Consider the following 13518-nt stretch of genomic DNA (forward strand, 5'->3'; position numbering starts at 1 on the left):
CCCTCCCCCCCGCCGTGCAGAGCAGCGGCAGCTGGGTGCACCCGAGGGTCCTGGCAGGGTGCTCGGCAGGCCGGATCCGGCCCCCGGGCCGTACTTGGCCCAGCTCTGGTCTGCCATGCTGCAGGTCTTCTATTCCCGTGTAGAATGGTGCTAGCCTATTTGGAGCCCTAAGCAGGGATATTTTGCCCCCACCCCCACCTCCCACCCCTCACAACAACCATTAAAAAAAAGTGAATCCTGGCCCCCCTGCAGCTGCTTGGGGCCCTAAGCAATTGCTTAGTCTGCTTATGCCTAGTGCCACTGTAACCACACACCTGCTGGTTGGTGCACTCAAGCAGCACCAACACCATTTACAGAGGGGATAAGGAGTCTGCTCTACAGCATTAGCTAATAGGCAGCTGGCTCTTAGCTCATGCGGCAGGGGCTCAACCGCTGAGGTCCCAGGTTCGACTCCACCCACAGACAACTGGGGTCTGCCAGCATTACACATGCACAACATACCGCAGGCAGACTCGTCACTGTGTCTGTTTGGCTCATTAGCTTCCCCCACGCGGGCTGGCTTTTGAGTAGGATGAGACAGTTCCTCAGGGAGGAGACAGGGGGCCCAGCTGAAGTCTGGACGGAGGAGACCATTTTTAAGTTTATTTGCACTCAAGAGTAGGAAACCCCCCTTCCAGGGGACTTTTGTTTTCCAACTTTGGACTGGCTTTGGGCCCTACATGAAAGGGGAAATGCTGGGGTAATATTGGAGACACCCTCCTCCCCTTGGCCTACCGTGAGTGCACACAGACCAGGAGGGGGCGCTACAGAGGCAGCTGACTGAAATTTCCCGCATAGGCGTAGCAAGGGTGTTATGCGCCGTGGGGCAAAGGTAACATTTGTTGTCCCCGCCACCCCGTGCAGCGGGGCCCCAAACCTGGCGCACAGCCGAGCCCGCCCCTGGGAGGAGGGGGCGGTGGAGCTTGTACTGCATCTTCCCCCATCCCCTCCAGTTTGGGGCCACGCTCCCACACACATTAACCCGCTGGCAGAGATGGAGGAGGAGGCTTCAGCTGGCGGCGGGCGGAGGAGGAGCAGGCGAGCCGAGGGATGACAAGGGGAGTAGAGGGGCACTAAATTGGTGCCCCTTTAGCGTGGCGCCCGGGGGCAACTGCCCCCTCCCCATCGACCCTCGCTACGCCTCTGATTCCCTGTAAGCTGCAGGGCCGCATAGCTGCACAGCATCCTTGCAAGTGCCGTGCAGGCTCTGAGGGAACCCAGCCCTGGCAGACCTGCCCCGTTTGGGGGAGGGGTGCCTGACCTAAACCCAGCCCCAGCCCGGACCTGCCGCAGCTGGGGGATAGACGTCCCTTCCCTGGTCATCATGGCACGCATCCCCCTGCCTGGCTTGAGTGCCATGATGGCCAGGGAGCCTGGTTTTGTCCTAGCTGCACCTAGGGAGGCGCTGCTGTGGGGAAAGAAAGCTGGGGAGAAGTCCTCTCTCCCTCCTGTAGCCTCCAGGCAGGCCTGTGCCCCAAAGCCCCTCATCTCCAGCCCCACCCCAGAGCCTGCACCTCCAGCTGAAGTCCTCTCACCCCAGTACACCTCTGCTCCGGCCCTCAGTCCCCTCACTCTGAACCCCTTGGTCCCACCCCTACCACATGAATTTTATGTGTACCAATATGAAGGGGATGTGTGACATATCACCTCCATATTGGTGCACATAATAAAATTCATTCCACACATGCGTGGGAATACTTCAGCTAACCCTGTTACATACTGGTACGTATGCCACGATAGTTTATTCTGGTTTGAGGAAGTGAAATAAGCAATATTGGTGTCTGCGTTAGGGCTTTTACCATCATCGCTTCCAAAAAAATCACACCCTTTACTGACATTGTCAGTCTGGAAACAAAATTCAGCGTAGACCAGGCCTTAGTCATTCAGGTAACCAGCTGATGACAGGATTACTAACGCAAATAAGAGAGTTTCAGTTACGGATTTGTTTACGCACGCATCTCTAAAAATAATTTCTTTTTGCCTTACAATTCTCATGGCTGGGTAGCTTTTTTGATTTGTAACTGTGGTTACAACGTGGGACGAGTCATTTGACAGAAGAGAGGTTTCTTCACTTTGTGAAAATTGTTTCAGTGTTTGTCTGGCAATTGGCCACTAGTGGCCAAGAAATTGCTGACTGCAAATCTCCAGTGTTGTTTTCCGCACTACTCTGCAGGCAGACCAAGCACACCACACTCTTTACCGGCTTAGATGGTAAACTCTTTGGGGCGGGGACAGTGTTTTTCTTCTGTGTTTGGAAAGTGCAGAGACAGCACTAGGGGAGCTGGTTTGTGACTAGGGCGCCTAGGTACTGCAGTAACACAAATAATACATTGGAATGCAATTCGGTTGCAAGGGTCTCAGGTTTCAGTCACTGTGTGAGCCTCTGCTTATCTGGACACTTTGAAATAAGAGACTCAAAAAACGGTTTCTGTTTTTTGAACCACGTGGAACCTTTTTGAACAATTTTTATTAATTCTTGAGTTCTGCCAGGAAATGGAAAGGCCCATGGGCCTGCTGCATTTCTCGCAAGTGCCATTTTTTAAGTACAAGCTCTTCAGAAGTTTCAAGCAATGATTCAGCCATGTTGCTTTAGATAAGAATAAAAATAACAATTTTTCCCTCTTCATTCCTAACAATCCAGGCTAATAGCCATTGATAAACCTATCCTCCATGAATTTATCTAAATCCTTTTTGAGCCTTGTTATAGTCTTGGTCTACACAACATCCTCTGGCAAGGAGTTCCACAGATTAACTGTGTCTTATGTGAAGAAATACTTCTTTTTGTTTTAAATCTGCTACCTATTAAACACAGGGACTCAAACCCTCACTCACCAGATCTGAAGTCAGACACCTTATCCTTTAGGTCACATGGTCATAGCAGAGAGCCATTTTCATTAAAAACAAAGGAAACTCGGTGAATTAATGTTGAGAACATATTGTCCTCTGTGGCCATACCAATAGGATAACGTATTGTGGTTGCACGTTGAGTGCCGGCTGTGTCGCTAGGATCTGTACAAATGTAGAACATCCTGGCCCCAGGTGGCTTATGGGATGTTGCTGTTGGAGTTCTGAGGGATAGGGTTTCCAGGTGTCCGGTATTGGCCCAGACAATCCTGTATCTGTGGCCTCTGTCCGGTAAAAAAAAACAGAAAATACCGGATATCTAAAATGGCCGGTATTTTCTGCTTGTCTTGGGCATGGAAGGCCTCCTGGGACATTCCTCCCCTGCCGCATCTGGCAGGGGGAGCGAGGAGTATGTAGTGCTGGAATTTAAAGGCACAGTGACCCTTATTTTGTCTGGGGTTTTTTGGGGTTTTTTTTTGTTTTTGCTCAGCCAATTTTTCCCTTGCCACGTTTGGTATTTTTTGGGAAAGTATCTGGCAACCTTACGGAGGGATCAGGATTTGACCTCAAGCATGTGGTACACAACTAGTGCCCCTAATGCATGTTCCTGTCTCTTGGCCACTCAGGGTTGGTTCTGTACATTGGATCAGCAGCAGGCACATGGCCATCACAGAACAGCTAGGCCTCACGCACTGCCAGGTTTGGTGCCTCTTTCCGGCAGTGAGCGCACTGCCCTGGGATACCAGAACCTGGAGCTGATACACAGCCACAGCCGCCTGTCCCAGTAGATGATGAAATGATGGGTGAGGATTATTTCCTCCTATAAGTAAAGATTATACTCTTGGGACCAGTGCAGCCAGTACCACGGGCCTAAGCAACTGAAGGCATCTACTGCAGCGGGGCACCTACACTTCCGAGTGTGTGATAAATCCTTGAGACTAGGTTAGATTTTGCAATGCAAAGCCTCGGGGAGAGACTTGTTTCAAAATCCGGTTGCTCAAGGAGAGAAATGGAATGAGAAAAGAGGCACTTTTGAGGCAACTGTCTGAAGTTGAGTCTCTCACCCTGGGCCCACACATCTCATCTTTATAGTTCACTGAATTCAGCCTGTTGAGAACCACGTAGCGTGCGGTGGGGGCCATCTCTCCTGCGCCACTCGTGCCAAATGGTTCCTCGCTCCCGGGCGGGCGAGGAGGTGGAGAGGAAAGGGTCGCTGTCCGATGGGGTGGTATGCGGAATGAGATAAAAGATGGAAAACATGTTGCGCTAATGCGGAGTTGACTATTTGGGCGGCTAGTTTTGAAGAGCGGGAGGGTTTGTCAAACGCTTGCACTGAGTCACTCTGAGAGGGGCCACTGGACCAGCAAATATGGTACCTCACCCCTTTCCCTGTTCACTCTCTGCAGGGAATTTCCATCGTAAAGCCTCCGTGATCATGGTGGACGAGCTGCTGTCTGCCTATCCACACCAGCTCTCCTTCTCCGAGGCAGGACTCAGGATCATGATAACCAGCCACTTTCCTCCCAAGACCCGTCTCTCCATGGCCAGCCGCATGTTGATCAATGAGGTACGTGTTCGGCCCTGCTCCTCAGACTGAGTCTAGGTCCAGCCTGAGCTCACCTACTCCCACGGACGGCTTCGGACGCAAGGCAGATTGACAGGCATTTCTGCACTCTGGTGGACTTCCTTATCTGCCTGAGCCATGTCCAAGCACACTGCTCAGCCGTCCCCTGACGCTATGCCCTCCTCATAAGATACCCAAAGAGAATGCAGAAATAACAAGGAGCCCAATGGCACTTTAAAAACTAAGGAATTTATTTGGGTATTAGGGCATAAGCTTAAAGTTTTAAGATTATTCCCTAATACCCTAATAAATTCATTAGTCTTTAAAGTACTATCGGACTTGTTGTGTTTGCTGAAACAGGCTAACAATGCGGCTACCACTCTAAAGAGAATGCTTTGTCCACACAATGTACCAGATCACACTAAATGGCAGAAGGGTTTCATTCCTCCCACTCCCAGGAGATGCCCCCAGACATTGGCTTCATTCTGATCTCCCTTAGATGGGTCCTACAAACATTGTCATCCCAATGACTTCAGTCCATAAGAACGGCCAGACTGGGTGGGACCAAAGGTCCATCTAGCCCGCTGTCTTGATTGCTGACAGTGGCCAATGCCCGGTGCCTGAGAGGGAACAAACAGAATAGGGAATCATCAAGTGATCCATTCTCTGCCATTCATCCCCAACTGCTGGCAAACAGGCTAAGGACATATTCCTGCCCATTCTGGCTAATAGCTATTGATGGACCTATTCTCTATGAATTTATCTAGTTCTTTTTTGAACCCTTTTGAAATCTTGGCCTTCACAACATCCTCTGGCAAGGAGTTCCACAGGTTTGCTGCGCGTTGTGTGAAGAAATACTTCCTTTTTTGTGTTTTAAACTAGTAGACTTCAAGTTTACACCAATGTGATTAGATTAGCATCTGGCCCGTACTTTCTGCCTATATCTATTTTAGATACTATTATTCTCAATCTTTCATTTATCAGAACGATAATCTTTGTGTCAGATCCGCAGCAGGGGTAAATGTGACATTTACACCAGGTGAGGATCGGGCTCCATATTTTTTCAAAACCTTCTTCTCCAAGGTTCTTCTGATCTCTTGCTATTGTTTAAATAAATCTCTTTTTCACCAAGGCTTTGTAACTCTTGTTTCCAGAGGCAAAGGCTGATCAACAGCAGAGCCTACACTAACGGGGAGTCGGAAGTGGCTATCAAAATTCCCATCAAGCGTGCCCTGGAGAACGGGACAGGCCCCAGCAACTCCGCTGAGAGGGGCGTGAATGGGACCCGAAGGGAGGAGGACATGGCTGAGGCTGGGAATGAGACCGAGAACGAGAATGAGGACAACGAGAATAATGAGAACGACGAGGAAGAGGAGGAAGAGGATGATGATAATGATGGACCTTACACTCCTTTTGACCTACCCTGTAAGAAGCTCCAGGGCTTTCCTTGTTTCAGGCTAACTATGAACACGCCAAACAGCATCCCAGTGACCTTAGATATGACCGTCTCTGATAAGCCTGTTCTTTGAAACTACATGCTGCGTGTTACTCTTCATGTTAGAGTAAATCCTACTAGAGATGAGGCAGTGTATTGTAAGGCGACTGCAGTGAGCTGGGGGTCTACCTTGACCTGCGAACGCCTGTTTATGGCGGCTCGCTAACACAAGGCAAGAACAAACCTCTATTCCTAGTGCGGATGCACCACGTTGAGCCGTGTAGTCCGCCTGGACCGCACAGAGAGAACGGTTCCATTTTATCCCCCCATTGCACTGCTGTAAACCACGGCACAAGATGCTGGACAGTGGTGAACCAAACATCAGGGCCTGGTTCTCAACTGCACCACGTTCCTGTCACGCTCCTCTGGCTGTATAAAGTCTAGTCTGTGTCCCCGTTTATACTTCTAGAGAGGGGTCAGGGGGCCCTCGTGCAAATGTGCATATGGCCCACTGTGTGCAACATCGTTCAGTCCTGAGTGGCGTTTACACTGATGCCTCCATGTGTAACACCGCTCAGGCCGTGTAAATGGGCCTTACGTGGGTAGATTTGGGGGTTGTTTTCCAGACTCGGTTTCTTGTTCCCCTCTTGAAACCGCACACACCGTGGAGTTTGTTTTGACACCTTCCCAGTGCTGGCAACATCCTAGTGTCTCCTCATGGTGAAGTGCTGCCCTGTGGGCGGGCGGGGAGCTGATAGAATTACCAGGCCTCTGGGCAGTGAGGGAGGGCAGGCTCCACCCTCCCACAAGGAGCAGGGCTAGGGGCAGCCAGCCCTCAGCACGGCCCGGACCCTGCCGCACCATCCCTGCTAGCCCTTAGCACCACCTGAGGCTCCAGCGATGGTGTCAGTGCCATACTAGTGGCAGTGGCGGCTGAAGCCCCAGGACGTTTGAATGGTTGGTCCCCGGAACACTTGTTCCCTGGGTCCCTCCCCCCATCGGTGGGCCTGCCTATCACCTTGCCTTCGCCCCAAGCAATGACATTGTGCAAGTGCCGCAGTGACATCAGCTCCACCCAGGACCGCCCTAGTAGCCGGCTCGGGATTGGGTCTTTGAAACCCGGGTGTCCAACAAACTGTGGTGAGTGACAGCCCCCAGGCACGCAGAGAGCCAGCACACTCGGCCCCGAGAAGGGCTTGGGGCTACCTTTTGGGGGGCTGTTCACCAAGGAAACCAAGATGGGGTTTAGAGGGGTGCTGAAAGCAGGGGAAGCGAAGGCTGTCAGAGTGCCACCAGGCGGCTCCATGAGCCATGGAGCGAGATCCCAGCCTTCCTTAAGCCTCCTCCATTCCTCTCCTCCCGGCCTAGGGCAGAGAGGGGGAAGAGGAGTGACACATGCTGAGTGCTTTGCTCTCGCTCCCTCGCGGTGAGAGAAGGAAACAGCAAGCCACAGTCAGGGGGAACCAGCTCCCCTGTCCTCTCTAAAGGGACGCCCTTGCCCCCCTGCATTCCTCTCATGCCTCCAGCCCTCTGACTTGATTCAGGCACCCGGCACATGCCCCAACCCTCTATCCTGAGCCCCCCACATCCCTCACCTTCATTCCTGCACCCCTCCATACACACCCCAACCCTGTCCTCACACCCCCAACTCTGACTCCTATACCGCCCCCTGCCCCGAGCCCCCTACACTTCACCCCACACTTGAATTTCTAACAGGCACTGTCGTATAGCACCTCCCCAGCTCCCGACTCTGAGCCCCCACTGCGGGGCCAATACAGTAGTACCTATAAGGAATTTTAAGTTAGTTTCCGCCTTGGCTGTGACTGTCCTTTCTGTCCCCTTGTTCTCGCCTTGTACCTCCCTGCCTCTTGTCTTATCCTCATCTCCTATGCTGTTGGGCAGGGACTGCCTCTCTATTATGTGTTGCGGGGGGCAGCCACTCCTGCTGGGAGCACAGGGCTGAGGGTTAAAGCCGAGAGAAGGGGCAGAGATGCATGGCTGTCCCCTTTTGTTTCTGGCAGCTGGCAAAATGGAAATCCTGAAGTGGCTCTTCACCTGGCCTCTGAGCTTCCTGCTGTACTTCACGGTGCCCAACTGCAACAAGCCCTATTGGGAAAAATGGTTCATGGTCACCTTTGCCTCCTCCACCCTCTGGATCGCCGCCTTCTCCTACGTGATGGTGTGGATGGTACGTATCCAGCCGGGGGAGGGGAACTGACTCAGGGCTGGGTCCAGAGCCTGTTTTGCTCTCTTCCCAGAAGCATCCGATCCCATTTACTCCAAAGCCCCTTTACGGTGCTCTCGTGCTGGCCCCATTGAAGTCAGGACAAAATTCCTAGTGGCGTCACCAGGGCCGGAATTTCACCCAGGGATTTTAATTGGAGAGGAAATTGCACTCACACATGCTTGAAGGCCACGTTTCCACCAGACTAGCGTAGCCGGGCCTGGGTGTCAGTGAGAATCGGGCTCTTTGATGGCTTCCTCTCCCTTTCTCCATGGAGTTTGAAAGGCAGGGCTGGCAAATGCGACCCTCCAGCCCCTGTCTGTATGAAGCCATGAGACTCAGCCTGTGGCTGGCCTATCTTGCTGTGTTCCTGCTCTCTTCTGGAAGAACGACTTCATCTATTTCTAGCTTTTTATTCAAAAGGCGGCTGGGGATCAATGAAATGAGCAGAAGCCAATCGAAATGTAATTGGCTTATTCCCCGCAAGAACAGCGGCATGTGCTTGTTAGTTCATTAAGCGGCTGCCGGCTTCATCAGACGACGGGGTAGGTGACAACTTCTCTGGAGCCCCAGTTGTAATAGTGCTAGCAGTGCGGCAGGGATCATGCTTCCCTTCCAGTCCCAGCTGTCTTGGGGAAAACAGCAGACTGCTATGGGCTGCAGAGAGAAAGGGTACGTCTAGACTACAGGCTTTTTCCGACAGAGGCTTTGTCAACACATACTGTCGAAAAATAGTGTCTAGACTACAGCCAGTTCTGTCGACAAAGGAAGCTGCTTTTTCGACAAAGAGTCTAGATGGTCCCTTTTGACAAAGCACAGTGTGGATGCAATAGTGCCTTTTTATGACATAACTGTCGAAAAAAGGTGTTATTCCTCATAGAATGAGGTTTACCGCCATCGACAAAACTGCCATGTTCTGTCGACTTACTGTTGACAAAACTCAGCGGTAGTGTAGACGCAGGTATAGTTTTGTCAACAAAAGTCCACTTTTGTCAACAGAACCCTGTAGTCTAGACACACCCAAGGGTTTGGGGAAACTTGGAATAAAGCCGCCGCAAGTGTGTCTGAGCATCTGAGTGCTTGAGCCCCGTATTCTGATTTTAGAAGCACCGAAATATGGCTAGTCTGTTTCTAAAGGACTGAGCGCACTTTCTTCACTGGAGATCAGAAATTACAGCAACTCTTCCGGTCCATCCCAGTTAACTCCTGTACTGGATGCAAAATGAAGGTCAGGTTTTTCTCTCAGAGCCAAACCAAACTCTTGCAAAAGAGAGAGCCTTCATTCTCTCCACAGGAAATGGAGGGTGACTACCCCCACATCCCAACAAACGCACACACACACACATGTACATACCCCAACTGTGCATTTGGGAGGATGAACACACACACACACACACACCAAGTGTTCATTTAGGAGGATGAACACACACACACACACACGCATACACATGTGTTCATTTGGGAGGATGAACTGGTTTGGAGAATGAATATCTGTCCACGCTCTCCAAAGCTGGAAGACTAGAAACCACAGGATCACTATGTTGCTCAGAACATATGGTTCAAATTTTGGAGACTACATGTTAGAGAGCCTGGAAACCCAGTATTATCCTGAACTGAACTTTTTTATGTCACTCTGTGACCTCAAGTGTGACTTGCCCTGGTAAATTCTGTGTTAAGCAAGAGCTTCCAACTTTCCGGAATACGTCGTGCTCCAGAGAACACTGACAGACGGTAACCTGCATGCCGAAAGACTCGCCGGGGAGAGGGGGTGGAGAAGGAGGCATCTCCTCCGTGTTCAGTCTCCTGCGCTGACTTGAGGCTCCACCTCTGAATACGATACACCTACGATGTAATTGTCTTTGGGTTCCAGGATTATTTAGCTTTATGTGTGTTATAATAATGCCTTAAAGCTCCAACTCACATCCCTTGGGGGAAGGGGCTTCAGGGGGTAGAGGGTGGAGCAGGCGTGGGAAGAGGCAGGGTGGGGGTGGAGCAGGGGTGGGGTGGGAAGAGGCAGGGTGGGAGTGGAGCCAGGCGGGGGGGTTGCCCCAGGCTCTGCACCCCCTAGGGTCAGCTCTGCTGGCCTAGAACATATTGCAATGTAGGGCATAGTTTGACTAGGTTTTAAGTAAATTTTAGCCTCTTGACATTTCCATTGATTTCTCCAGGTTACAATAATCGGCTACACTCTGGGCATTCCTGATGTGATCATGGGTATCACATTCCTGGCGGCTGGAACCAGCGTGCCGGACTGCATGGCTAGCCTTATAGTGGCAAGACAAGGTAGGTTTGCCTCCTAGATCGGCAAACATGGGTATAAAGGGAAGCATTGCCTACGTGTCCACGGCCTTTTAAGGAGGCACAGGGGAAGTGTGGATTGCTAATCTCCAGATACGCTTTCCTGATCGTGGGAATGGTACAAAAGTGCATCTTCCCTGACTGTTGTCAGGGAACCTGAGCTTTGAAAAAGCGAATTTGGGCTGAAGGGCAAGACATCAGCAGCTCTCCTTGATGAGCTCAGCTGGAGAATGGGAGTGGCGTTTAGTAAGTCTGCTCCTCAGGTTCCATAACACAGAGTTTCCGAGAGGTGGCAAAGACGTACGGGTTTCATATGAGACTCCAACAGTAGACACAAGTGCTTGAAGCCATTTCAGCCTTTGGACATCTGCTCTATGTTCTTCAGGACCATAGATGTCCAGAGCAGTACTTTGGGCAAGGCAGAATGGGAAGAGGGGTAAGACACAGGTGGGCGTAGCCTCTGTCCTGTCTTTTTCAGGTTCTTATATCTCAGGGGGAGGGGGCAGACCATCAGCTGATGGAAATTCTCATAGCTCTATTAAAGCGGAGGAACTGGCCCTGAAAGTCTTGAATTGGTTTCCCCTCACATTTAGGGAGGACAGTGAGGCCTGGTCTCCACTAGGGAGTTCTTTTGAAATAATGCCCCTTATTTCGAAATAATAAGTGGCGCATCCACACTACCAAGCCTGTTATTGTGAAATAAGGGAAAGGGACTGGTTATTTCAAAATAATAACTCCTGCTTTCCATGAGGAATAACGCTTATTTCAAGATAGCGGGAGTGTGGACGTTTCGCTGCTGCTATTTCGAAATAACGACTGCCCAGAGTCATTCAAAGTAATTACTCCCCGTTGCTGCCTGGGGCTCTAAGTCTAGGTAGTGCATCCTCATTAAGGGAGCCTGCCTCAGACTAATTTGAAGGCTTCCCTATAGGGTATGTCTACATTGCATTCCTCTTTCGAGAGAGGAATGCAAATGCAAATGAACAAAATTGCAGATTTGAATTGAAGCGCAGATTTGAATTTCTCACACTTCATTTGCATAATCGCATCCAGGCGCTATTTCAAAATAGTGCTATTTTGAAAAAAGAAACGTTGTGTAGACGCGGTTATTTCGAAAGAAAACCCTTCTTTCTAAATTACCCTTAAACCTCATTTGATAAGGAGTAAGGGTAATTTCGAAAGAAGGGTTGTCTTTCGAAATAACCGCATCTAGACTGCATTTCTTTTTTCGAAATAGGGTATTTCGAAATAGCGCCAGGACGTGATTATGCAAATGAAGCGCAGGAAATTCAAATCTGCGCTTCATTTGCAATTTCGGTCGTCTGCATTTGCATTCCTCTCTCGAAAGAAGAATGCAGTGTAGACATACCCTATAGTGTGGATGTGCTATTTTGAAATGGTTATTTTGGGAGTTATTATTTTGATATAAGTTATTTCGAAATAATTTCCTAGTGTAGACATGCCCTGTATGTCAAGCAGTCAAACTTGTGTGAGGACTGACCTATTTTAGTGGCATACCAGTGTGTCCCAACGGAGCAGCAGGGAATGGTTCTGATGAGTTAAAGCAATGCTGGTTTGAAATGTATATATGCAGAGAGAACAGAAGATTGTCCTAGAATGAACGTGCCATCACAGAGAAGGTAAAAGGCCATTACTGTATCTGGACCATGTATGGAAGCATTGCCAGTGCCAATCATTGAGAAAAATCATGCTTAACTTAAAAATGATGGATGTTTTTAAAAATCATGCTCCTGTTTATATTCCTTCTTGTTTCTGAGACTTCAGGAGCACTGAAGTCATTTTCTCCAGCTTTTCTCTGCAACCAGGAAGGCTGGAAAAGGATTGTTTTCAATGAAAACTGAGATTTCCAGGAGTCCAAGATCTGGGGCTATAAGAAAAATTGAGTTGGCAATACTGCTTTAGGAGGCCAAGAGAATGTTTCTTGGTGAAACACATGCTTTCCCAGTGTGGCCATTTTTTGTAAGAAATGAACGTCAGTTATAAAGAAAGGCCAAATCTAGCCAGTGTTAATCTATGCAGTGTCAGGAGTAGTTCAGAAAGAGCAAAGAGGCTTTACTGAAATGACTAATTGTACATGGTTTCCTGTTTTTTCAGGCATGGGGGATATGGCTGTGTCGAACTCCATTGGAAGCAATGTTTTTGACATTTTAATCGGCCTGGGTCTCCCATGGGCCCTGCAGACTCTAGCAGTGGATTATGGTTCATACGTAAGTCCTAAATTTGATTGATTTTTAATATTTCAGACTGCCATGTTTTCTGTCAGGTAAAAGTTCTTTCAGCTGAATTTGAGTGAGTAAATAGCAATATTGATGTATGATTTAGGGAAATCGTAGTTCTCTGTAGAATTTGTGTCATGCTTACTTTTATTTCCTGTTGAGCACAGTAGCTCAAACTGCAGTAAGATACCATACTGGACTGTATTCTGGTGCACCTTAGTAGATACATGAGAAAAACAAAGGTAAATTATTGAAGAATAGACTGAAATCTCCATTCTGAAGGGATAAAAATAGAATTATCAAACACAGATGAAAAGATGGGATGGGAACAAACCAACATAGCTTCCGAGGAGGAAAATCATGCCTCACTAAGCCATTAGAATTCTTTGAGCATGTCAGTAAAAGATTAAATGAAGGAAGCTGTTAAGAGAACTAAGTAGTCACAGAGTGATGTGATCATGAATCAAATATCACTAAAGAGGCAGAAAACAAGAGGGTAGAAATAAATGACCAGTTTTCAAAATAGTAGAAGTAGCAGTTGTCCCAACTATATTAAAGCCCTTGTTATTTAGTAGATCAATTAATAATCTGGGAACAGGAAGGAACAATGAGATGGTAATATTTGCAAGTAACAACTATTTAGGTGAATTAAGACTAGAGAAGACTGTGAGGATCGAGAACAACCTGACAGAGTTAGGTGAGTGGGCAATATAACAGATTCATTTATTTTTATTAACAAGTGCAAAGTGATATACATAGGTAAGACTCATTTTAAGTGCTTCTTAATATTGCAAGATAGTAAGCTAACTAACTACTCACAGAAATGACCTGGACATCGTAGTAAGTTCCAGGAAAATATGTACTGAATGTATAATGG

At 48.9% G+C, this 13518-nt stretch overlaps 1 protein-coding gene across 5 annotated transcripts in view; it reads left to right on the forward strand.

Moving 5' to 3' along the window:
- SLC24A3 (solute carrier family 24 member 3) overlaps positions 1 to 13518 on the forward strand; it is a 341570-nt gene that overhangs the window by 298489 nt on the left and 29563 nt on the right. For all 5 annotated transcript variants that reach the window (XM_075925771.1, XM_075925773.1, XM_075925774.1 and 2 more), the window contains 5 exons: positions 4290 to 4450; positions 5602 to 5872; positions 7904 to 8070; positions 10275 to 10389; positions 12520 to 12632. In XM_075925771.1, the coding sequence (XP_075781886.1) occupies positions 4290 to 4450; positions 5602 to 5872; positions 7904 to 8070; positions 10275 to 10389; positions 12520 to 12632 (827 nt within the window). The remainder of the gene's footprint in view (positions 1 to 4289; positions 4451 to 5601; positions 5873 to 7903; positions 8071 to 10274; positions 10390 to 12519; positions 12633 to 13518) is intronic.

This window comes from Pelodiscus sinensis, chromosome 3 (assembly GCF_049634645.1).
Source record: "Pelodiscus sinensis isolate JC-2024 chromosome 3, ASM4963464v1, whole genome shotgun sequence".
Taxonomy (NCBI): domain Eukaryota; kingdom Metazoa; phylum Chordata; order Testudines; family Trionychidae; genus Pelodiscus; species Pelodiscus sinensis.